At 55.4% G+C, this 26112-nt stretch overlaps 1 protein-coding gene across 1 annotated transcript in view; it reads right to left on the bottom strand.

The window, feature by feature from the left end:
- HS1BP3 (HCLS1 binding protein 3) overlaps positions 1 to 23663 on the bottom strand; it is a 31717-nt gene extending 8054 nt beyond the window's left edge. The window contains exons 1-6 of the mRNA XM_036881615.2: positions 23512 to 23663; positions 21506 to 21671; positions 17718 to 17925; positions 16088 to 16301; positions 3890 to 4047; positions 2367 to 2505 (exon numbers count right to left, since the gene is read on the bottom strand). Coding sequence (XP_036737510.2) covers positions 2367 to 2505; positions 3890 to 4047; positions 16088 to 16301; positions 17718 to 17925; positions 21506 to 21671; positions 23512 to 23543 — 917 coding nt within the window. The 5' untranslated portion in view covers positions 23544 to 23663. The remainder of the gene's footprint in view (positions 1 to 2366; positions 2506 to 3889; positions 4048 to 16087; positions 16302 to 17717; positions 17926 to 21505; positions 21672 to 23511) is intronic.
- Between the last annotated feature and the right edge of the window lie 2449 nt (positions 23664 to 26112).

The following is a 26112-nucleotide window of genomic DNA, read 5'->3' as shown; positions in this document are numbered from 1 at the left end:
CCAGGGCCCTGGGGTGGCCTCCCACACACCTGCATCCTCAGGGCTTCTCCCCTGGGCCGGACTTCAGGATGCCTGCTTCTCCACTTCTCTTGTCCTCACATAGGACAGTCCCAGCCAGGATGCAGTGATTCAAAGAAGACCCAGAGCAAGAATAGTTACAAAGCAACAGGGTCCTTTCCCTCAGTGGGCCTCAGTTTCCCCATCTGTGAGGGGCTGCACGAGGCCACTTCAGGACTGCTCGTTTCTGTAAGATGCTAAGAAAGAATGACCCAGCTGGTGCTTCCAGGGGGCGGGCAGAGTGCTTTCTTGGCCCTCAGTGGGGATCGGGAATGATACCCCCAGATCACGTTCCCAGGGCCACAGCAGCCTCTCTCCTGCCTGCCTGGAAGAGCTGTGCATTGGCCAGTCAGGTCCGGAACTAGGCAACAGCGGGAGGCCCACGGCTGGAAGGAAGGGTCTGATAGCAGTATGCTAGGGGCTTTGGCAGAGTTACACAGAAAATCTCCATTGAAGCCCAGGGGCCAATTTTGGAATTCCTAAAGAGGGGTTCCTGGCCCTTCCCAGGCTTCCTAAACCAGCGGCCAGCAGAGATATCCAGACAGGCAGGCGCTACCCACACCTGGGCCGAGAGCTTCCGTGGGCCTAAAGGAATCTCAATACACTTCATTCAGCCACATTGGGGATGGAGAAGGAGGATACAGGCGCTGCAGGCAGATCTGGGGGGCCTTGCTCAGGCCTCTTGGCCTCTTCAAGAGTGGGTTTTCTCATCCACCAAATGGGAACAGCAGCATTAGCCAGCAGGGTTAGAAGCACTGCGCTGTGGGCAGAAGGGGGTTCCATTCCTTGTCCAAATAGCCCTTCATCAGTGGCCTCAGGCCACTCCGCCTCCTTATCTGTAAATGGGATATAGCTCCAACATGAGCATGTAGAGGCCTTCATGGGCATGAAGGCGCCCAGTGTAACCTTCCCCTGGAGGGGCTGTCTGCCAGGTGTCAGCAGCTGCTGAAGGAGCTCTGGGTTGCTCTGCCTGCTTCCTGGGTTGACCTCCTGTGACAGGGTGCAAACCCCGAAGGGAGAATTCAGAGCCTCCTAAACAGCAGAGAAGTGAGCAAAACGCATCCTTCTACTCTACACCTGGAGGGACTATCAAGCCAGGCCTTCAAAGAGAGGGTAGCTGTCTTGGTTCAGGGTGACCCCCGGAGGCCCCGCCATTCCCCATGACTGACTCCAGTATGCTTTCCTGTGCCTCAGCCTCTCTGCTAATGATACAACAACAATCCTGGCTTCTCCCAGCCTGCTGGGATGTCAGAGGCAAGGGCACAGAATGACAGTGAACAGATGTCAGGGGCCGTGGGGAGATGTAAAGACAGGAAACCATCATTGTAACTCCAGCTTGGTGGGCACTTAGGGGGCTGTCTAATAGGCCATGACTGCTAACAAGGGTGCAGATGACAGCCTGCCGGGATAGCCCGCCTTGGCACCTTGTAACTGTTCCTGCAAAGAGCCAGCTTGGATTCCTGCAAGTCACCCAGCACAGCTGCATTCTGGGGGCTGTGGCCGCTGCAAAGAGAAGGGAACACAGAAGCCCGGGGAAAGCCAGCTGCTGTCCCAGAGCAGGAGGCAGGTCTCCCAGCCTCTCCTCCCCCACATGCATAGAGGGTCCTGGAAGGAGTGGGCAGGACAGGACGTAGGCAGACAGATTGGGGTCCAATCCCTGCTCTGTCACCTGGGAGCTGTGGTTTGGGGCTAATTGCCTCTCCCACACTCCTTTTTCAGGATAAGGGCACCTGCATGGTGGGTGCTGGTGTGAGGATGAAATAAGGTCATGTGGAGAGTCCAGCAGACTGGCTGACACACAGCAAGCTCTCTGCAAGTAGTAGCTACGGTTTTGCACACACTAATCCACTTCCACATAACAGATTAAGCCTTGCTCTCCCCTCTGTAAAGGCTGCCCATGCGACCTTGCCAGGACTGGCCTGGCCCAGCACATTTGTGCTTTGCTCCTTCTGGGTGAGCTGCATGCTACCAAGAGTCAGTTTTATTTATCCCTAACCTGTTTATGCCAGTTATACTTGCTCTTACAATTGCACAAATTAGCTATTCTTTATGTAAACTATTAAACATGAGTTTGAAAAGGAAAAGAAAAAGACATATGCATGAAGTTCTCCCTTTCCGGACCTTGTTAAGTTGCCCTGGGCCACTGACCATCCCCCCCACCCCAATCCCTGTTACTGGCTCCTGCCTGTGACAGGCCAGGATTCCCTTCCCTTGGAGGCCAAAGCCAGTGAAATGCTCCCACTCTGGGTCCCAGGCTCCGTCTAGGCCGCTCTCAGAGTTGGTGAAGAACTGCTGGGGACAGGTGGTACCTGAACAGTTCCTCGTCGGCCTCCTTGTGGCCCGGGCGGGATGAGAGCCCTCCACTCTCACAGCTGGCGGCTGGCAGTAGTAAGGGGTCACCCAGGGAGACAGCCCCGCCGAGGTCAGGATCATCAAACAACTTCAAGGCTGCGGAGGAGGCAGCAGCAGAGTGGTCAGGATGTCCTGGCCCGTCCTCAGCTGCCAGGGGTGCAGGGTGGAGACGGCCTGGCCCGTCCTCAGCTGCCAGGGGTGCAGGGTGGAGACGGCCTGGCCCGTCCTCAGCTGCCTGGGGTGCAGGGTGGAGATGGCCTGGCCTGGCGTCCTGGCCCAGCCAGGAGTGAGCAAGGGACAGGGCAGAGTGCAGAGAAGCAGAGGAATGGGGCAAGAAGGGTGAGGAACACGTGCCCAAGGCCTGGCGCACCTGTCTGCCTAGCCCCATGCCCCCTCCCTCCAGGCTGGGACAGAGTCAGCTGAGGACACCACTCCTGGGGTCTAGTCCTGGAGGCCTTCCTACTGCCTCAGGAGGAAACAGCCCCTTCAGCTCACTGTGCCAGGCTCCCCATGACTGAATCCAGCTGGATCCCCTGGCTGCACCCCAGCCTTTTAACAATTGGTCACCTAGAGCCAACCACCAGCCAGGGGCGGCTGCTTGCGGGGCTGCAGTGGGGAGGCTGACGCCATTCTGAGCGCAGACCCCACCTTCAAGGAGCCAGGTCTACTTGCCACCCTCTCCCTGTCTCCTGCTCAATGCTGCCCTTCAGGAAAGGTGGTCACTGCTCCTCACCTGGAATTTACTTCCTCCACTGGCCTAGCAAACTCCTGTGACCTCAGGGACACAGCTCAGGCTGGGGTCCCCACCGGCACTGACCGCCATTACAGGCTCAGGCCGTCCTGCAGCTGTCAGATGTCCCACCTTCCATAGGAGGCCCTGAGGCCAGGGCTGGGTCCTACTCGTCAGTGGTTCTCAGGTCCAGCACGGAGCCCAGCCCTTGGAGGGTGCTCGCTGAGTGCTGGAGGGACTAGTGGGTGAACCTAGACGAGGACCTGGGCGGGTGAGGAAGGTCAGAGCCAGGGATGAGCAACGAGGTCCCAAGGCTGCTCAGCTTTCCCTTCCCAAAGCTACTGGGGGGTCTGTGTGGGCAACAGAAAACCTCTTGTTATGATCCAAAACGTACAGAATCACTGCACGCCCGGGGGGGCCAGCATCCATTTTCCAGCTGGTGCTCACATCTGGCCACTGGTATAACAAAGACACCTGTATGCTGCTCATAATCCACACTTCTTAAAGCAGCAAAGAAAACCACCCTCCTCTCCCTTGGGATGCCTGGAATGAACATATGGCCCAGGAATGCTCCAGGCTATGGGGACACCAGTGCGAGACCAGATTTCTTTTAGCAGAAAATTTCCATAAACTGAGTCTGTGTCATGTCAAAACAGGACACGAGGAAGACTTCCATTCTGCTCAAGTAAGACAGGTCCCCAGCCAGCGGGTCACCAAGGGGACCGCGAGGGCCAAGGGCGCTTGACTTACGGTCCTTGGGGGGCACGTCTTCTGCGAAGTTCGGGGAGAGCTTCCTGCCTGGGCCAAAGAGCCCCTCATCCGGGTCCACCTCCTCATCAAAGAGGGTGAGCCGGGGTGAGGGTCTGGGCTTCACAGCCACTTCTGGGTGCTTCTTAGGCTTCTTGGAGCTGGAGAATCACAGACAAAATTCAAGGTTAGGACTCCTCATGAGAGCCCCGCCAGCCGGCCCAGGTGGCCTGGTCAGACCCTACAGGCCAGGTGAGCTTGAGCCTGTGTCAAGAAGGAACTTTCCAGGGACCTGACCTTGGAGGCAGTAAGACCCTGGTGCTGGGAGCAGCCGAGCGCACGTCCAGGAAGCCACCGCTGTGGGGATGGATGCGCAGGGGGGGCGGGTGGGAGTTTGACCTACACAGCTGATGGCCGGACAACTCTTGCTCTGAAGGGCCACCTGGACTCAGGCCTGCCTGCATGGCCACAGGCCACAGAAACCTGCTCTCCTTCTGGAGGCAGTGGGGGTGCCTCAGGGCACCCAGGTGCCAGACTCAGTCACTTGACAACCAGTAGGAAATGTGGGTGGAGGCAGCCTGAGGCCAAAAACCTCAGGGCCTGGACCCGGGAGAGAGCAGAAAACAGCCTCGGTAAATGCACCCTTGTTTCCGCACATGTATCCCTGCTTCCCTCGAGAGGTACAACCTCCACATTCTAGAAAACACTTCAGTCCCACTGAGCAAACCCCAGCTCCTTCAGGAAACCCCCTTGGCTACACAGAGCCCCACCGGCTCTGTCACCTCTAAGGTCCCTTTACGTCTCCTTCACTGACTGGCCGAGGTCCTGCTCCGGGCCAGATGCTGCTGAAGGAAACTGGGAGAGGGCACAAGAGAAGCTTCTGGGCCACAGGGGTGCCTCATTTCCTGACCTGGGGTGGAGGCAGTTACATGGCATGCGTGTCAACATTCACAGAACCGAATGCTGAAGATCCATACGTGATTCTTGAATTATACCACCAATAAATAAACAACCTTGATTTTATTTTAACAAGGTGGTCCAACCCCTGCTGTGGATACCTAAATTAGCCACTTTAAGGTTCCTGCAAGCAGTATGTTTTTTACTGGAACCAGGATTTCCAGCGTGCCCGTCTGCATGGGGCGCAGTTCCACTGGACTGAGGTCACCATCAAAGCGCATGTTGGCAACACTATGTGGCAAGACGGCACCAAGGGGCTGGTACTTCCCTGAAGAGTGGTACAGATTAATCAGTAGCAGATGCAAAGAGCAGTAGGATGGCCCTGGGTGTTGGATTTAGACTTCTGGTGGAACCTCAGGTTCCCAGCTGAGATGCGGAGAAGCTACAGAGGCACAGAATGCACCTGCCAGAAGGCCACACACAGGCTGGAGCCACCTCTGCACTCAGGGCCAAAGCCCTGGCAGGAGCATCTCTGAGAGGCTGGGTGTTCAGAGAAGCGGGCTGTCTGCCCAAGGCGCAGAGCAGGCAGAGCAGGGCTGTGACGAGAACTCGGGGCAGTCACGCTCTTGGTCCTCTGCTCCTGCCCTGAGCACGAGGGAGAGGAGGATGGGGTGGGGACCACAGGATCAATCTCTGCTGCTCTTTGGGAGAAAGTGGCTCGTTCTGAGGTAGAGAAGGAGAGCAGACTCGGCGGCGGGGCTGTGCCAGAAAGGCCCACATGCCCCGGTGTCCGCTCTTTCTCCATCCTGGGCACAAGCCAGACAGGCTCACGTCACAGGCCATGGACATGCCTGTTTGGGAGCCATACTAGGCACTGCCTGTGGTACCAGGTAAGGTGAAAGGAGCCCGGCTTCTCCAACCTAACAGCAAGTGTTTTCCAGAAACTTCAGCTATGCCTCCCACACACCCTGAGGACTCAGGTGGCCGGCTCTGATGGCGATGTCTTCCCCTTTTGGGTCCATGAATCAGGAAGAGCCAGATCAGCTGTTATGACTGCTGGGAAGCGGGTATTCAAGAGAGACCATGCCCCTCTAGAAGGCCAGCAGAGATGCCCCACCCAAGACCTCCTGAGAACCCCAGGGTAGGCCCAGGAAGCTGTCTGAGTCCCTGGGGAGTGTGGTGACCAGTCAGGTCTGGGCTCCGCCCCACCCTTCCCTCAATTACCCCTCACAGCCACCCGGCTTGGCCCTGCTCCTGGGCCCGGAGGGGACTGCAGCAGTGAGCGGGGGACCCCCACCCTTACGCCTGCTGTCCAGGGCTGCAGGTCCCAGGGAGGGCAAAGCTGAGGCCTTGCCACTCCTCATAGCCACTGCCCGCAGGCTCACCCCATTGAGAACCTGGTGGGCCCCGAAACAGCCCCCTGGGAGAGCAAACTCACACTCTCCCCAGCAAACTGGGGCCGAGGGGCGAGAGGCTTCGCAGGGACCAGAAATCAGAAGAGGCAAGGAGAGAAGGAACTGTCTGAAGAACAAAGGAAATGAGCGAGGACAAACGTGATTAATTATGTCTGGAGAAGTCAGGCAGAGTTTCAGTGATTTCCTCTCTTACAACTACTTCTGGTTCTGAGAGCAGAGATCAGGCCCAACTTCCCTGCTATGTGAAGTTTCCTCTCAAATTGGATGAATGTCGTTTCCTCCCCGGAGACATTTCTGATCTTTTGTTGTCTTGAATCGAAATGAAGTGACTCTGTGGCACACGGGGCTGCCCCGTCAGGACCATCTGTACTCTCCCCATCCCACCAGGGGCCATCCTGTCCCCCAGACCCTCCCTGACAGCCCCTGGGTCCTGTCCTGCCTGGCCCCCACAGTTCAGTCTCTGGGGCCCAGCAGTGTGCCTGGTTCAGAGCAGACATTCCAGAAATACCGGAACAGTGAAAGACTGCACGTGTGGCTGGCTAGTGGGGGTAGGTGGGTAGACAGTGGAAGGAACAAAGGAAGGACAGACAGACAAATGGATGGACAGAGAGGGGGAGAGCACATCTCTTACCCAGATTTATTTCTACCTACTGCCCCAGGGAGGAGAGGAAGGGGAGTGAAGATAGAAGGGTCCCCAGCATTCTCCAAGACAGAGACCCACACTTAGGAAGCCCCCCTTCCTCCAGACACACTGGTCATCTCATCTGCTCTCACCTCCGCCCCGCAGCCATTCTGGGGGCAGCCCAGCCACTCCCTCCGGGAGCCTTCCGTGGCCCAGCACTCATGGGGCACCTCCCTTGTGCAAGAACCTGAGCTGGATGATGAAGGCAGAGATGAGTAAGACCTGCCACAGCGCCCACAGGGTCACCGCCGAGCAGAGTCATGGACACGTAAACCACTCATGACCACACACGGCAGTAACTCCAGGACAGCCAGAGCATGGAGCCCTCAGAGGCGATGCAGAGGCGCTCAGCAGCCTAGGTGGGTGAAGGGTGGAGGGGCGACGCAGGCAGAGGAACCAGAGGCCTCATTCTGTGAGGGTCTGTGTGTGTGCGCCTTAGGCCTGACCAGGAACCGGGTCCCCCATGCAGCTCTGCTCATGGGTCCACGGAGAAATTTGGGGCCTGAACTGGGTGAGCAGCTGCCGTGCGAGGGAGACAGGTCAGGGAGGACATCAGGAGCAAAAGCACTTATTTAACATTTGGACTGTCGTTGTGAGCACTGGGCAGAAGGGCTGCCTAGGACACCATCAGACTTCTGACCTCGGGCACGGGGACAGGCGTTTCATGGGTGAGTCTCCGAGCCCTATTTCTTCCCCTCGCTCACAGGTCCTGTGAGCAGACTCAGGCTGCACACCGGGGCTGTGGCCCTGGTGTCCCATGCTGCCATCAGTGCCCACCCAGCTGTCTGCAGGACACACAGGCCGGCTCTGCTGAGCGCCCCCGCCAGCCCACCCTCTGTGCTGACACGAGACAAAGCCCGTCACTCTCACAATGCCTCTCTTCTCCTCTCACCAAAGGAGGCTGGTACAGGTATGCTCTGTCACCAGGGGTGAGGCGACTGGGTATCAGATAGAGAGGTTGGCAATGGATGGAACTGCAGCCCCACACTTCTTGTTGAGGAAGGCAGGGCCCTAAGCTTGTGAGGGTCCCGGCATAGCCTAGATTGCCTAAGGCAGGTGGGGGGCTTCCTGGATGGGTGCAGGCATGCGGGAGCATGTTCCTGCAGCACCCACGTGTATGAGTGGACAGATATCAGCTTTTCTGCTGTGTGTGGCTGACAGGAAACAGCGGCCCAGGCCACACCACACTGTGCAGGTGGGTGCGGCACAAGCATGATGGGAGGTGGCAGATGCCCGTCCGACAGCTCTGACAGTCCTGACAGCCCTGACAGCCATGCAGTGGCCTTGCTCCGTGAGGCTCTGGCCGTTCTATGACAGTGATCGACACATGACAGCATCCTCCCTCCAGCCACTCAGGGGGCTTGTGTCCATGTTCCCGGATATTCCTGCACCCCGTGGAAGACCACTGGTGGGCACCAACTGTCCAGGACCTGAGTCACTTGAGTTGCAGGGGCATCTCCCAGACCAATCAGAAGATAATGGATCCTTCCAAAGCCCAGACTCACAGACAAGATGACTGGTACCTTCAAAGCCAGGGTGATGCATAGCTAAATATGGAAATCAACCTCCTTTCCAATTATAAAATTTTTCTGCTTCCAAATAAAGTGCTTTACATTTTAAATCTGAAATTCAGCTTTTTCTTCCAATTAGAGAAAATTCCCAGAGTGCGAATAATTGAATTTGTGAATTTCACTCCAGGACATGTTACTTGCAGTAGCACCAGGCCACGGGGCTTCTCCAGTGACCCAATCGCCAGAGTCGTGCGACTTCAGGGAAGGTCCGCGTGTCGGGCTGAGCAGAGTTGGGAAAGTGGTGTTTCAGGCAGAGAACAGCCCGTGAGAACGTCAGGGTGGGAAGACATGGGCAGCTGGCACATGCGGAGAGGAGGAGGGTCTGAGCAGAAGTCTGGGCGGCAACCTGATGGGCGGGGGGAGATTCTGGGCGCTCCCGAGAGAGGGGCACTGGAGTGGCATGTTTTTCCCACGTCTGACCCCAGGCCAGTCATTTCATTTCTCTGGGGCTGTTTCCTCATCTGTTAAGATGGAATAAGGAATGCTCTGGAAGCTGCAGAGTGGAGCCTGCATGTGGGTCAGTGCTGGCCCAAGCAGAGGCCTGTGCCCACAGGTGCTGCTTTGTGACGCCTAGGCTCACATTGTGTTTTGATCCAAAAGACTTCATTCTGGGCCTTAAAAAGTAGAACCTGCCTGGTAGACACCCATCATTTGCTGTGGTCCCAGAGTCATACTCAAGGATCTGTTTCTCAGCAGCCACAGCCTGACTCTGCAGGCCACCAAGCCCTACCCGGAAGGAACCAGGACCTCAGTGACCCTTGGGCCCCATTCTCTGCTGTGCATGGTGACATTTCTCCCTCTCTGCACTGGGACCAAGCGCGGCCCCTCACCCACCACCATGACACCAGGCCAGGCAGGCTGTAGGGGCTCTGCCACCCACTGCTCAAAGGCAAGCACCCACCCCTGGTCACACCCCCAATGGCCCTGAGGACTGAGTACACAAACAGGCAATGGCCAGACCACATGTAACCCAGAATCTAAACCCACCATTGCAGCAACCAGCTCAGGAAGCCAAACCACCACCTCTGCAGCCATGGCCCCAACGGGCAGGACTTGACTGGTAAATGCCAGCATCCCTGATCTTACCTCTGCTTCCTACTTAGTAGGCCCAGCCACAGAAAGCCAAACATGCCCTCTCAACCAATCACGAAGCAGGCAGGATGCCTACTTCCAGTTGGCGGCCTCCAGCTTGGCCACACCAGCAGCCTCCACCTGGGGCACACCTGAGCCTGTCTGCCCATTAGAACTCTTTGTCACTCCCCAGACTGCCTCTGTGTCTCTGCAAAACGGAGGTCATGGGGGCTGCACCCTCCCTTGCTACGGCCAGCTCTGAATAAACTGCCTTTGCTTGTTCTCATCTGGGTGGTCCTTGTTTATTCCCACACCCCCGAAGACACTCTGAATGCTGACATGACCAGTGGGCCACCAGCAGCCCCTGCAGCGGAGGATACCCACCACCTACATCATGCAGCATGCAGATCAAACTGATGAGGGCTGAGGTGGCACCCTGGAGCTGGGGGGGCTCTCAGTCTGGGGGTAACAGGAAGAGTCCTGGGCTAATACTCCAGAGACAAGAACTCCAGCTCAGATGGTGCCCCTGACTGGTGATCTGGGGAAGGTCCCTGAATTGTAACCACGAAGGCACTGGATTTGACCTCTAATCCCTTACATTTCAAAGGCTGTGTCATTCTAAGAATGTTCTGACTTGGGGGCTGCTGCAGGAAGCCTGGGCAGCCTGAGGCAGGGGAATGGCAGACATGACCTCCCAAGATGCCATCCCCCAGGAAGTTAAGCAATCTTTTAATCTCATCAAAGACAGCCAAGCAAACCTCTTCCTGCCAGGACAGAAGCAGCAGGAGGCAACCCTGTCACCTCCGGACAAAGCTGGCTCACAGCACGTTGGGCAGGTGAGCTGGTGCATCTGGCCAGGAGGTAAGGCCCTTGTGTGCACAGCACACCTGCTTCTTTTTTGCATAACAACAGGAAAAGGAAAAGTTGCCTTTTCCATTTCAACTGCTTTTTAAACACCCAAGGGCTTCTTCCGAACAGTAAATCTGAAATAGTGATGACACTGTACAAAGAAAATCTGTGCTTTATATCATTTTTTCCTCACATTCACTGGGCCTGGACTTTATGTCTAATTTACAAAGAGAGAAACTTAGGCTTGGAGAAGCTCAGCAACTCACCTGGTACCCATTAGCTGCTAAGCGGCAGAGCTGGGATTTGAATGTGGGACTGTCTGCCTCTGACTCGGCTCGGTGACCACACATGGTGGGTTTTCCAGCTTCCCAGCGGCTTTCAAACTATGCCCTAAGGGACCCTGCCCTTCTGCCAAGCTGCCTGAGGGGTGGGGTAAGGCTGAGGGCACACAGATGCAGTCTCTATTCCTGCCCATTGGGGCCAATTCTACAGCAGTCTGATGTTTTACATATTGGAATTCTATATGAGATTTCTCTTGAACCAAAGATTTGCTAGTGAATTAAAAAAGTGGAAAGCACTTATCTGCTGTTCCCAACTGTCAGTCATTCAGGCCAGACTCTGTGCATTAATGTGGATGAGGAAATACAGCTGGTCCAGCACACCGTGATACTGTGGTCGCCTTAACGGCAGCTGCTGGCTGCGATCGCTGGGATAACTCTGGGGTGTAGCTGAGGGTGGCGGTCACTGTGCCTCCTGGTCCCAGGCCTGGCCACGGCCCAACGCTGTTTGCAAGCACAGGGTACGGCCGGCCTGCCTCGGCTCATGGCCCCAGTAACAATCAGGAAGTGCCCTCTGGCAGAGGACACGAAAGGGGAATGAGAGACTGAGGTGGCGCTGGGGCTGAGACTAACTGGAAGGACCCCTGGGGCTGCTCTCCCAGGCCCCCTGGCTGCAGAGCTGGGGGGCTGCTGTCCCCGCGTCACTTGCCTCCTGCCAGCTCTAGGACTTTCACCAGGTTCCACCTCAGGGGCTCCTCAAACACCAATTTGCCTATGAATCGCAAGAGCTCATGAAAGCCCACGTTCCTGGGCCCCACCCAGGCCTGAGAATCTGCATGTCCATAACAAGCTGGGGGGGGGGGGCGGCAGAATTCCCTCCTGGGCTCTGCTACCCTAGGCAGGGGCTCCAAGCCCAGGATGACAGTAGCACTGTTTAGCAAGAGGCATTTAAGGAGAAGCAGCTCCCAAGGCATCTTATGAGAGGGGGCAGAGGCCATGCTGTTCCCACAGAGCTCCTCTCCACGGCCCGCCTTGGGGGACAGTCACTTTTTAAGTCTTGGAAGGAGTAGTTTTGTAAGATGATGGAGATGTTAAATAACCTTATTGTGGTAATTATTTGATAATATATATGTACAGTAAATCATCATGTTATACACTTTAACTTATACAATGTTACACATCAAATACATCTCAATAAAGCTGGGGGAAAAATAAATCTTTGGGGGGCAAACGGGGGCAACTGACAGTGTGCTGGAGGCTTTCAAAACCACAGAATCATCTCAGAGCAGCAATTTCATTCAAATATAGAGAGTAAAATATTATTTTTACATTTAAACATATATATGGTTATTTTATGGAAGATTAAACAAAGTTTGCGTAAGTAATTTTGACCAAATATATGATTTGCATTCCAAAGAGAGGTCCGGCTTTACCACTTAAGGCCACGGCACAGGGTCCTGGGTGCTGGTGGGAAGAGCGGGAAGGCCAGCAGTGCAGGAAGGCATGCTCATACAGGAACCAGACTGTGCCTGGGAAGCTGAGGGCCCTCAGGGACCTGGGGTCTGCAAGGGGGGCTCCCTAGGCACTGGAGGAAGAGGTTGGAGGCAGTGGGCCTTGCTGATGGGCAGGCTCTGGAAAGGCCTTCCCACCAGCGTTACATCCCTAAGTGGCACAACCAAGGCCCCCAGCAGAAGCTTCCAGGACCTGCTCGAGGGCAGGTGTCCGGGGGGTGGGGTGGGGGGGGGAGAAGCTCAATAGAACATATGCTGTATACATGGAAAGGTTCCTCATTGTGTAACAGCAAAAACCTACAGAAAACACCATAATGTCCCCAAGCAGGGGTCTGGCAATGCCACTTACAGCACATGGACCCAGCGAACTAGCACAGAGCTACGAATGCACAAGTCTATTGATCTGGAAAGATCCAGTGCATATATTGAATAAAAGCAGATTATGAAATGGTGCACATAACACTCTCCCATTTGGGTAATAAAATGTAAATATCTGAAATGTATATGCCTTCTCGGGGAAAGGCCTTTGAACTGTGTTTTCAATATACTAATCGTATATTATTCAAATTACTATTTAAAAAGTTTCTTGTGGAGTATTTTCAGCAGAAGGCAGACTATTACGGTAGAACTTCATCTTAGAACTGTGAAGCCTCTAAAATAGAAAAGTTAAATACGAAAACTCGGCAGCAAATGGAAAGTGATCATGAGAGGACACGCTCCGAAAAAGCAGAGCACAAAGGGCCTGTGCGCTGTGTCTGCAGTCACGTGGATGGCACGGGGACGACCGCACAGAAACCCGGCAGGTAGGGGCGCGGCTGTCGGGAAGGGCCGGGTGAGGGCTCTGTCTGTCTTTCAGCACTTTCTAACGGTGCAGGAACTCGTCTTTGCCTTAATGGAAAACAGGTCTAACAGACAAAGAAAACCCAGGCCTGTGGCTGCTCAAGGCTTTGTGCTGGCGGCGCTCCCCCTTCCAGCCGCTCTGCAGCGGAGCAACAGCGCCCCGCTGGGGCCAGGGCAGGAAGGACGGGCGCCCATCTCCTGGAAAAGTGGCTGCTGGGGAAAGCCCGGCCCAGGTGGGCGCTGGTTGGGGTGGGGTGGGGTGCGGCACACTGCTGGGAATGCAGGGAGCTGCCTCAGAGAAACTGGGCACAGGGCAGAGAAACGGAGAAAAGATGGCAAAGCAATGTTGCCTGCAAAGAACATTACGTTCTGCACCGAAGGGCGGGTGGGCAGTGCGGTGCAAGAAGTCAACAGACGCACCCGGGCACCTGCCATCCCCGGAGAGGCCCCAGGAAACCGACTTCAAGGCAGGGTTCTGTCACACACAAGCCTCTGGCCAAGTCCCCGCTCTACTGTCCCCATCTGTGAAAGAGGGACAACTCTAGGGCCCTGCTCACCTCCCAACTGCTGAAAGACTGGAATCGAGGGGCAGGGCAAGGAAGTGGCATCAAGTCTTGGCTCTGCCATTTAAGGCTGCATGAACTTGGATAAGCTACCTGACTCCAGACTTTAGCTTCCTCATACACAAAATGGGCTGGATGCCAGTACTGGATGCTGAAAGCAGTCTGGTGCATCATGACCTTTTTGAAAAAGTGAAATAGAATAGAAAAGATTTATTCGTGTAAATGCTAATCAGTTCCTGGCATGTAATAAGGATCTCAAAGAATGTTAGGTGTCATTATTTCTGATGGAAGCGACAGTCCTGACAATTGTCATTAAAAGAAATACCGGCAGAAGGTCGTAACTGGGATTGCTTTTAGGTGCTAAGCTTTCCTAGGGTTCAGGAATGAAGACCCCGGAGAGCAGAGCAGGGGTCGGCACTGTGGGGCAGGTGGTCCCCAGATGGCTGGACAGCAGACACCCACTGACAATGTGCTACTGGAGTTCAGTAGGAAAAGCAAGGCAGCCCTTGCCAACCCAAAGAGCATTTTCCTACCCAAAAAAGGAGCCACTTTGCTAAGCATGTCCACTGGCCAAAGGCTGGCATGAACCACCCAAGTCTCAGTTTGGCATGACATGTGGTTACCCAGAACAACAGAGTGTGAGTTCAAACAAAGCCTTATACTTAACCAAAATAAACCCCAAGAAGGGCCTGCGGGTTGTGCAAGGCTGATAAGGAGTAGCTATTACAAACTCTCCTGATATAACCTCACTGCCGCTCCACAGGGCTGTTGACCCCTGTCCACGACAAGGCTGGACGTGGACGGGTGGGAGGGGCCCAATTCCTGGGGGCCGAGGTGCTGCAGGGCCTCTGGCTTGGGTCCCCTGTCTCCCTGAACACCTGGGATCTTTCCTGAATCTGGCTCCTCATCCCCTCTAAGCTGCACTCTCAGCAACCCTGCAGCCCTGTCTCCCCACCGGGTGCCCACGGTCACATGTCCACCAGGAGAGGAAGGAAGGCTGTGGAAAGTGGGCAGGGCATTCATGACTACATTATTCATGGTGTTTAGGCTGCACTTACCCCTGCCTGATTCCTAATCGGCTCTAACTCCTGGAATAGGACCCGGAAGGCAGGTCTCCTTCACCTACTGACTGAACCTCAGTCAATCTCTAGGATGCCCTCATCAGGGGAGAGAGAATGTCATGTCAGGTCTGTGCTCTGATTCTGCACAGGGACTGGGGCAGAGAGATGAACTCACAGAAGCTAAGGGCTGACTGACATTTACATTAACTCAGTCTTCACAAGAGCCCCGAATGGTTAAGTGCTATCATCCTATTTTCACTGCAGAAAACTGAAAAAAGGGGGTAAACTACCTGGGCAGCGCTAGGGTTCAAGCCCAGGATCCTGACCTCATTTACCAGCTGCCTGACCTTGGGCAAGGCACTTGGCCTCTGTAGGCTTCAGTTTCTTTAATCTGTAAAATGGGATAATAATAGCTGCTTGCAGGGCATGGTGTGAATGAGACACATTACACAACATGCAAAACACAATGCCCAGTATGCAGTAGGCGCTCACAAACGTTAGTTCCCACCTTGTTTATGCATGTGTAGGCCAAGAAGTGAGGGCCCTGGGGTGGCTGAGTCTGTCTGCTTCTCCCTCATCCCCTTCTGGTCAGGAGGTCCTGCCCAAACACCTCAGTCTGGGCCCATCCCAGGGGCCTTGGGAAACGTCTGGCTCTCTTGTCTCCTCTAGCCTGCAGACCTCTCCCCCCAGCACAGGGCGGCCCACCCAGTGGGGACTCAGGAGCTGCTCACTGATTGGCTGAGGGCATTCAGAGATCCAGGAAAGGAGAAGAAACAAGGAGGTGACAGAATCAGGACACCAGGAAACACCAAGGCCATGGCTGGCTTGCCTGTCCTTCTCCAGCCAGTGTACATGCATGTGTGCGTGTGCATGCAAAGGAGACACAGTCCACTGGCTAAAGGATCCCGGGGTTCACTCTATGTCCTTGCATCACATACAGTCAGGACCTTATGGGTCACCAGGCCCCCTCCACCCACGTGATTCACGGACGCCTTACGACCACCTTGTGGGGAAGCAGGGCCGAGGTCAATACCCCTGCTTTAAGGACAGTTAAATACAGCCTAGGGAGTTCTAGCCACACGCTGCAAGTCGCAGACTATCAGTGATGAGCTGAACAGAGAATCCAGGCCTCCTGAGCCAGACTTCCAGGTTTAGACAGTCAAGGTTGCTTAGCTGTCAGGGGTGGAGGACAGCTCTGTCAGACCTTGGTGCAGAGCTGGGGGCAAGGGTCTCCCTGTGACCAGGGAGCCCCAGGTGATACCTGAGCCCAGCCCAGAGACACGGCGATGTCAAGACGGAGCTGGGAGCTGGTTCCCCAAGCATGTGAGGCCACGGGTGGGGGTGATGACCCAGGGAGACAGGCGTCCTCACACTCCTGGGAGGGAAGGAGAGCCTGAAGCAAGCCAGGAGGCAGCCCTACCGAGAACGGGGAGACCTACCGCATCGAGAACAGGGAGACCTACCGCATGATGCCCAGAGGGTCCAGTGCCTCCTCCTCCTCTGAGGACCTCTCTGCATCCTCGCCCTTCAGGCCTGGGAGGGGCAGACCCTCACCCTCTGTTCGGTCCTGATGCTCGAAGAAGTCGAAAGCCTCCCCGCCGTCCCCTGCCTGGCTGTGCGCATCCAGGACAGAGACTTCTCTGCTGCTGAGGTCTGCAGCCCCCGCGGATCTGGTACCTGTGAGGGAGATGGAGGTCACTGTACCCCCACCATGAAGTGATGAGGTGGTGCTGCCAGGCACCTGTGCCAACACCTGTGGCTGGAGCTTCCTGCAGCGTCCTGGACCCAGGATGGTGGGTCTTGGGCTCCAAGTGCCCTCTGCAGCCTCCTGAGGACTGACGGGCACCAGCGAGGCCTGGAGGGGAGTGGTTATAGGTGGGAGCCTTAGAGCAAGACAGGCCGAGGTTCCTGAATGTCTGTGGCACAGGGCCTGTTGGTACCACAGGGATGGACGAGCTACATCCAGGGGTTAACAGAGGGAGAAACCAGCCAGCGTACCTTGTGGGGCATGTCAGGGAGCTCTGCTAACCCAACCATGGATGAGGACCTACTCTGAGGGTCTGGGCGATTAGACTATGAACTTGATGAGTGCTGGGAGCACAGGGAAGATTCCAGAACAAACTGTGATGGCTCCAATACAAACTGGCCACATGAGCCCTTCTCAAAGCATGGTCCACAGATGGGTGTCCATGATGATGCAAGTACAGAAAGAGAGCAAGCATCCAGAAACTTCCATAGCAGCTTGGCATTATTCCAACACCCAAATATTCAATTCTCTATTTGTGAAAGAATCTGTTTGCAAAAGATTGGGGATAAAAAAGCTGGTCCTTCCCTGCAGATGATTTGAGAAGCATGGCTTGAGACTACTTGTTCATCACTATCCCAATAGTTATTAAGTAGTTTATCTTTGATAGCAGTCACTTTAAAAAAAATATCACCCTTAGGTAAAAACTACCTGGTGTGTGGAATACACGTGTACTGATGTAAGGTGTATTACTGTGATGTGTAAAACTAAGTGATAACGGACAGGTTGCATTATATTATCTTACGCTTTATTTTACCAGGACAAGTGTGGCGATACTGATGAAAATCTCATGACTCTTCAATTTTATGTAATAAGCACTAGGTATAAACAATTTACAGATCCATTTAAATACTGATTCATTTAAATATTGCAAAAATCCCACATGAGATCCTATTTATACTTCCCTTTTACAGATGAGGAAACTGAGGCAGACAGAGATTAGGGAAGTCAAATCACCCCATCCTGCTTCTCAGTAATAGAAGGGGCAGGAGGCAAAGACGTGGATGGGACTGGCCAGGAGACGCAGAGGTGGGGCTGGACTATGAGAAGGCCCCTGTGTATGCTCCATCTGGGACCTAGGCAGTCAGTCCTTGGGGGTCAGGTCTCCATCTGCCCACCATCTCGGCCAGGAGAGCATTAAGGCCTGCCTGCCGGCCTGCCTCACAGTGTGGCTGAAGCTTCTGGGCTGTAGAAGGCAGCTGCTGGGCCCACTCTGGCTGAGCCAGGGCAGCCAGGCCTAGTTTGGGGCCAGGGGAGAACTCAGGGATTCGGGATAGAGCTTTGGGTACCTAGGAATTCTAGCAGCTCTGGGCTGCCCGCCAACTCAGCATCCTTCGAGATGCAGCGCAGGATCTCGTCGAACACAGCTCTCCTTTCCCGGATGTCGGACTCCCCAACAAACAGGACCTTCCTGGGGATCGGGGGAAGGCTGGCCGCCGGGTAACAACTGCTCAGTTTCTGGTAGAACTCCTCAATCTCGCTGTACTTCTTGGAGACCTGGAATGAGGGGAGTGAAGAGTGGAAGGTGAGTGGCCCCCCGCCCCCTCCAACCAGACATGCCAGAGGCGGCCGTTCAGAGCGTCCTCCCGGGACCTGCTGCCACAGGATGAGGGCCTTGGGTGAGCCTCCCTCCAGCTCCATTCCTGCACCTTCCCAGTCAGTGTGAGGCTCAGTTATCAAAGTCCCAGGGCCCCAAAGGAAAGCGGCCATCATGGTGGATCTGGGGTGCTGCGCAGGTCCAGGGAGACACTCGTGACCCAGGAGCCCCAGCCCTGCCTGCAGGTGAACGCAGAGGCCCAGTGCCTCCCTTCTGGGCCTGCAGGGCATTAGCAGGGTGACCTCACTATCTGGCCAGCTGTTAGGTCATCTTTCTGCAACAACATGAGTCGCCTTTTCTCAGCATAGACCTCGGGATCATTCCCCATGAAACGGCAGCAGCCTTCCGGGGGAAGTCCTTACAGTGCTCAGGTGGTGCAGAACCAGATACTGCAAAGTTGGCTCCTCAGCCCTGCATTCAGCCAAGACCCCACTGCACATGGGGACCTCAGGGAAGCAGGCCAGGGCTCCTAGGGGCCGCTAGGAGGTGGTCCCAGGCCATCTGAGCCACAGTGGGGCAGCACCCAGCTTCCTGGACAGTTGGGAGTCAACGGCCACCTCTTTTCAGCCTCTCCCCAGAACTCCTACTGCAGCTACGGGCTCACTCCCTCACTTACCTAGCTCCTGCTAGATGCAGTTTGCTCTGAATGGGACGCCCCACCATGGCCTCAGCCCCACGAGGCTCCAGGTCTTGTGTGGGGCGTCACTGCTGTGGTCTGTACCTCCCAACACGGGCACTGCTGTGCCACACCCTGTGCTCTCCCTGCATGTCGGGCCTGTCTCCCCAGCTCCTCTGTGGGGGCATCAAGCCTGCGGACAGGGATATCCCCACTTCTACTCCCAGGCCAGGGAGTGGAAGGATGCCCGCAGCACACCCCCAAAATGCTAGTGGGCAGACGGGCTGCAGGGTGTCTGGAGGCAGACACAGGAGACCTGGCTAACCAGCCCTGCCACCAGAACCCCCAGCCTGTGAGGGTTCTAGATGCCAGCAGGGGCCTGGGGCACCAGGGGACTTCAGAAAAACAGCCCTCTGATAGGGAGTCATCTGGGACAGGGGACTGCATTTTGCAGTTGTTGACACAAGAGTCTGGCTCCTGAGAACAGCCCTCCAGGAAAGTAAGAGGGTCATTTCACAAAAGTGACGCACGCTCCAGCCCTGTGTTCTGAGAATGGGATGACTCTAGCCCAGCAGGGAGTGGGTCCAATCCTGGAAACTCTGACCCTAGGGGCTGAGCGCCCTCTGCTGGCCTGACTGTTCCACGTGGGCTCAGCCCTCAGACCCACCAGGATGGGATTCTGGGAACCACCCGTCCCCAGGCCGGGGAGTTTTAAGTCAGGGGTGCCACCCATCTAAGACCCACATCCATCAGTGTTCAAAAGCTAGGGCTTCCCAGGTAGCTACATGCACAGCATGCAAAGAAGGTGAAGAGAGAGGCACTGAGTGCAAAGGGTGGGAACTCCTGTTGACCTAGAGTGCTCCTGTGTTAGGCACACAGTGTTACTGTCCCATGTCCTCAACCTCAGTGGGCACTTGCACTGCCAGTACACATGGTGTCTGCTAAATGGCAAGCAAATCCAGTGCCCCTTTCTGGAGGCTGGTTTCACTTTAATATAAAAAAATTACATGCATTTTTATATTAAAACACATGTTGTTTTAAGAGAATGCAAAATGTGTGCCCCCTCCTTTTTTTAGCTAAATCATGAAACCTCAAAGGCATATCAGGCTTTGGACTATACACGAAGAACTCATGGGGAGCAAATGCATTCTCCTTTGCCCTCTCAGGGGGACAGAAATGTTGAGAAGCTCTTACCTGTATGGGCACCTGTGCATGCACACACGTGCCCACAGGATGTTGTTGGTCAGAAAAAAGTGGCACTGTGGTGGTGCGTGGAAGGTTAAGGAATCCCCACACCCACCTACACCCTCATATGGGTCTTTGCAAAGACCGAGCAAGCTGGCATGGGCGATCAAGGACTCCCAGAATGCTGCTTCTCTGTCGTGCCCAGGGACATCGATCTCATATATTCTCTGCTCCCACCCCTTAGCTCCACCCTGGGCCGAGTCAGATCAATGAGCTGCAAACCACCCCCGAGAGCAAAGCAGACCCAGAACCACCACATAACATTACATCTTGGGTCTTCCAGGAGTCAATTTAAGAAGCAAATGACAAACACCACGCCCTTTTAGATGCTTTCCATGTGGTGAATGTCAGTTATGGAAAGATCTGTACCACAAATTTTTATCTCTTAGAATTTGGTGTCTCTTCTAATGGTCACTTGAGCTAAGTAACTCACTGTTTCTCTTTTTGTCTTGGCTACTAGGAGATTCACAACTAACCATGTGCACATACACAGTTGGTTGCTCCTGTCTACACCATGGGACTCTTGCTCATTGTACCTTTTTAAAAAAGAGTCTCCTCCATTAGTTTCTGTGACTCCATGGTGCCCCCTTGCCTTCCCCTGGCTCCCCTGCCCCCTGACTGTCCCTGAGCTGCTTGCACCCCCAGGGTTTCCTCCTAAAGCCCTTCCCTCTGACTCCTCCACATCCATTCTCTGGGAAACCACATGCACTCCTGGACTTTCAACCTCACCTCCAAGTTGAGCCTCCCATACCTGCCTCTTCGGTCTGACCCTGTCCCTGCTCTGTTGGGAAGACCCTTCACATTTGACACGCTCCTCTTAGACAAGCCTCTGCGCTGCTGCTCTTTCTTTCAGTCGGTGGGAACAATATGAGTGAGCAAATCACAGGCCTGTCACCTTAGAAATATTTAACCCTCTCCCACCCTTCCACACCAACTACGGCTGGCCTGCTCCCCACCCTCACCTGGGGTATTCCTGCCTTAGCCTCTTAACTGACACCTGCCTGGTTCCTCCTGATCCAATGCCACTCTCCAATCAGATGGGCCAGTGAGAGGCAAATGGGACCACGCCAGCCCCTACTTAAAACCCCTCCTTGGCTGCAAGATGAGCTGGGCTCCCTGCACCCCCTCTAGGACCTGGATACTGCCTGTCCTCATCCTTGTCCTCTCCTGCTTCATCCAGGATGATGCTCAGCTGCTCCCAGCTCCCTGCATGACGGCTTCCTGCCTTTGCTTAGGCAGTGCTCCCTGCCTGGAATACTGCTCTTCTGCTGCAGGGCTCTACCCGATCTTTAAAGCACAGCGCCGTCCTCATCTCTGCCGAGGAGTCTTCTGGAACCACTTCTCCAGGGTGGGTGAGGTGCCCCTTCTCTACACTCCCACATTCCCCTGCATGTTCCTGCCACCACCTGCGTCCGTACCCCGACAGACTGTCAGCATCTGATTCGCTCTCGTGTCCTTACCGCCGACATGCTCTGGCACTCCCAGGCCCTAAGCGAGCGCCTGCTAAGAAGTGCTCACTTCCTGATGCTACTCCCACCCTGGTGGCACGTGTGTCAGCCCACCTGCACCCCTGGGCCCTGAGCACCCTCAGGAGCATCCTGGCTGAGCCCCCAGCTCACCAAGAACTGGACGACATCCTCGGGCCTGTGTTTGGCTGACTTGAACGCAGCCAGCCGGGTGACCACCAGGATCTGGTACTCCACGTGGCCCGACATCATCTTGCCCCGCACCTCCTGGTGCTGGGGCACAGTCAGGTCGAGGCCCGTGTGCACATTCTGAACTCGCCTGCCAAAGGGAGAGGAAGCAAACGAAGCTCAGTTCAAGGCAGCAGGCCTCTTGAGCAAAACACAGGCAGGACAGCGGGCCTGTGTGAGAGGCTTCTCTGCTCGCTGCCCTCCATGGACGCTGCTCCAGGCCACTGCCCCACCACACACCAGCCCCTCATAAAGCCTGGTTTCCCGAGCCTAGGCCCTACTTTGGGGTTGCTCCCAAAAGCTGGAAAACAAGTGATAGCAGAGAAGACGAGGGCTTGCAAGAAATCACAAACAGGTCAGTGGAGTCCACAAACTTGGTGCATGAGCTCTGCCTGCCTTGTGGCATCCCAGGGACTCTATTCCCACCAAGGCAAGCGCCCTCTCTGTGCTCACAACACAGGAATGAACCCTGCCAGGAATCTGGAGGGACTCTCCTCATGGGCTCACAGGAGGGCAGCAGAGCAACATGGTGCCTGCCCTGCTGCGGCATGGTGGAAAGGGCACTGGGTTCAGGCCCTCACTAACCAGGGCCCTCCAGGCACCCAGTGGGCGGCTAGACCAGGCTGTGAGAGAACACTCTGGGAAACATTACAGCTCTCGGAGAATCTGTAAATGCTGCACAAATATACTGATTGTATGACCAACCCTGTCCGGGTGGGGGTGAGGGAAGCCAACCTCCCCTTCCCAAGCACCTGGCACCAAAGTCACACCCCCACTGGTCTGCATGTGGCTAAGATGGTGTCTGCTGCTCTGCCTGCTCATACCTGCCAATCTCAAACCTCCTTTTTGCAGAAAAGGAAACTGAGGCTGAGAAAGACATGATCTATGTGGCACTAGGGAAAACTTCTGCCAGTGAAGATATGCTCTGCGACCTCACAGTATCACGCAGAGCAGGTTCTCACATCACGGTTTACTTAAGGAATCACATTTTTCTAGACGTGAAGTCACCCGGAAATTCAGAGTACAGCTGGAAAAAGTAACAGTTGGATTGGATAACACACTCGTTTGTGTAATAAATTGGCATCTTAGTCCAAGATTTTGTGTAGGGGAACAAGGCTGGAGTTCCTGAAAATACCTGAAATGAGTCACATTATATATATTACAAAGGGGGAAAGAGTAAAACCATATCCATCCCAACCTTTCCAGGACCCGTCTTGCACGGGGTCCCCCAGGTCTGGATCAGGGTGGGCCCACACTGTATCCTCTGCCTCTGAGGCCTTTGCTGTAGCTTCTACTGAGCTGCCTACCTCCTGGAGCAGCTGCCAACTCTTCTCTCCCCTTCACCTGGTAACTTTCCGCTCTTCCTGCAGGAGCTGACCTCATTCACCCCCTCCCAGAAGCCTGAGTTAGCCCCTGCACTGTGTTCCCATGGCAACCTGAACTTACTACCCCTCCTGGCATCAGGGCCCCGCAGGTCCACGTTTATCCCTGTCTCCTGCAGGGCTGGCCCTTGTCTGACTCAACCCCGTCCCCAGTGCCCTGTACTGGGCCTGACGCATTGAGCACTGAGAAGATGCATGTCTAACTGGATCTCCAAAAGCAATGAATGCAGGTTGGCAGGAAAGGGGAGAAGAGAGCCCCCTCTCTGCCCGCCTGCGCGGGACCAGCACTCCAGGCCTTTCACTGGCTGTTGGGTGAGTCTGGGTGAGTTCAGTATCCTCTAGCGGACTCAGTCTTCCCCATCTGTAAAACGGGGCGCTCGATGCCGGCCCCCTCTCCTGCAAGGGCGCTGGGAGGGGCCGGACGCCGAGGACGCACCGGCCGGCTGCTTCCGCCTGCTGCTCAGCCTCGGGCGCAGCGGGACGTGGCGCGCGCGCACCCGGATTCCGCGCTGCGGGAGACGCGGCACCGGGCGCGGGGGTCTAGCTCACCTGGAGGTGACGAGCACCGCCGGGGTCTGCATGGCCGCGGCGGACACGGGCGGGGCGGTCGGTCACGGGACCCGCAGGCGCTGGCGTCGCCGCGTCCCGCCCCGCGCGCACGGCCCGCCCCGGCTCCGGCCCCTGCCCGCCCCCTAGTGGCCTCCGGGCTCGGCCCAGGGCCGGCCGTGCAGCTCTGGCCTTTCTGGGACCCTGGGCGGTGGCCGCGCGGAGGCCCGTCGGTGGGCTGCGCGCTCGCTGCCCGAGGCTCGGGTCGAGCTGAGCCAGAACCGAGCGTCCTGAGCCAACCGGGCGGCCGGGAGGCGCGCCAGGAAAGGGACGCTTTCGTGTCGGGGGTCTGAAGTCCTGTTTGATGGTGTGGGCGACAGCTCCCAGTTCCCTCTTAAGGAGGCACCTTGTGTCCCTGCTCAGGGCCACATTATTTGGTCCCCCGGCCTTGGGGAGTGTTGAGGAAGCAACGCACCGGTGCTCATGGCCTCAGGAATGTTTGGAAGAGGGTCACATGAGGTAACAGCCCAACAAACAAGATAAATTAGACCCTTTGTGGGGGGTCCCCTGGAGGAACAGCACAGCCCAGTGCCGGGGGTCTCCCCGTAGTTTCCTGAAGGAGGCTAACAGGGCCTTCCCAGCAAAGGCTGCTGAAAGCTGTGTGTCTCTCCTCTCCCTTGCAATGTTATTTTGACACCTCCTAAAACAGTAAGGAAAACTTCGTTCAAGACTGTTGCAGTAGAGTCAGGACTCCCACCATAGGAGTGAGTTCAGGCCCACCTCTGAATACAGCCCGCGAGTGGGGGTTGATAGCTAAGGCAGAGGGAGTGGCCGGCGATGGAAATGTGCTAGAGGAGATGGCAAGGGTGAGGGATTCCTGCTCAGACTGGGCCAGGCAGGCCCAAGACAGGATGGGGGTGGGAGGTAGAGGGCCAGTCCCAGCTAGAAGAGGGCCAGAGGGGCCTGAAGTTTGGTCAAGGAGAGACTCTTTGTCACCCCAAAGTTTCCTTCATACAGAATGCTAAAACTCCCTCCCTCTCTGTGTGTGGACCCCTCTGTCCAGGAGCCCTCCTGAACCTCTCCCCGCTTCCTGACACTCCCTCCCCACCCTCTGGGAAAAGGAGGTCTTGGGGCTTCTGCTTGACTGCATTTTCCCAAAGAACCAGCCTCCCTTTCCCACACTCGCCATCCGGGAACTCTGATCAACAAACCTTCTGCCTCTTTGCAATGTCCTATAAAATGCTCAGCTCAGGGCCTGGCGCATAGTGACATTTAGCCAGTGTGAGTGAGTGTCTGTTGCTTTAATATTTAGCTACGATAAAGATGGGACTCTGCTCAGTTTCTACAGCTAGACAGAATCCATCATAAAACCCTCCTCTCTCTCTCATGGCCTTTTCATTCATTCATTCATTCCTTTGTTCATTCAATACCTGCTGAGCTGGGTCTCTGTTCCCCTCTCTGCAGCTTCTAGTGCACAGGACACTCCAGGCCTTCACGTTTAGAGTGTGCCCACAGACCTGCTGCCTCCAACTTCCCCTTTCCTAACCCCTTTTTGAGGTCTGGCTCCTTCCAGATCTGCTCACTCTCTATGCCTGGCCTGCCTCCAATGGCTGCCTGTGTGTCCACAGCTCGCACCAAGGCAATGGGGTCCAGAGGCCAGTTTTCCTCAAAAGCGGGCTTAGGGGTTGAGGCAGGCAGAATGTAACAGTCCCTCCCCCGATAGATCCAGTTCACCATGGGATGAGAAACAGGTCGAGTCACCTGCCAAAGTGGCCTGGGAAAAAAAGCAAAACCGAGTGTAGAAACAGTGCCAGGAGAAAGTTGTAACCCCGCCCCTATTCTGCACTCCCAAGTACAGTGACAAAGAGCAGAAGCTGGGCTTAGTGGCACCAGAACACGTGATAGAGTAACGTTCCTCCTCTTTCCTGTGAACTTTGATTTACCAGCCGTTATCATCATGACCACATTATTACTTATATTTGAGTCTGATTCTTGTGAAGTAATCCTATAGTAAAAAGTTTTAAAAAATGATTCACTTTCTCCAATGTATCTCTTGAATAAATACGTAAGTTAATATGCCTTATTGGGTTGTTCCAAATTTTTTGTAGACAGGATGAGCTATAATGAATGGAGGATAGTGGCTTGGAGACTAGAGATAAGCAGGTGAGCAGAACTGCAGAGCAATCCAGACTGGCGACAATGGGGCATGAACCAGGGTGAGGCTGCCCGGGTGGAGCGGAGGGCACGGGCAAGAGGAAGGCTTAGGCGATGGCCTTGGCCATGACTAGGGCTCAAGGGGATGTAGGCCGGGGCAGTTACAGTGCCCGTCTGGCTTGGCTCCTCTGAGTGGCCAGATGGTGGCACCTTTCTCTGGGCAGCACTCCTGGAGGTGGTTGCGGTGTGATGAGCTCCATTTGGGACAGGAGGCGTTTGAGGGCCTGGGCATGTCAGGTGGCTGATCCATGGCTCCAGCCCTCGCGCAGCCAGCCTGGGCTGGAAACCCTGATGCCGGGGTCCCGGATGGAAGCTGGTGAAGCTGAGTGGGGTTGGGCCTGCTGTGACAGCCTGTGGAGGAGACATCCTAGAAGGGTCTAGGGACAAGCA

This window comes from Manis pentadactyla, chromosome 2 (assembly GCF_030020395.1).
Source record: "Manis pentadactyla isolate mManPen7 chromosome 2, mManPen7.hap1, whole genome shotgun sequence".
Lineage (NCBI taxonomy): Eukaryota > Metazoa > Chordata > Mammalia > Pholidota > Manidae > Manis > Manis pentadactyla.
Note: the sequence above shows the minus strand (reverse complement) of the source record. Positions and strands in the feature narration are given on the sequence as shown.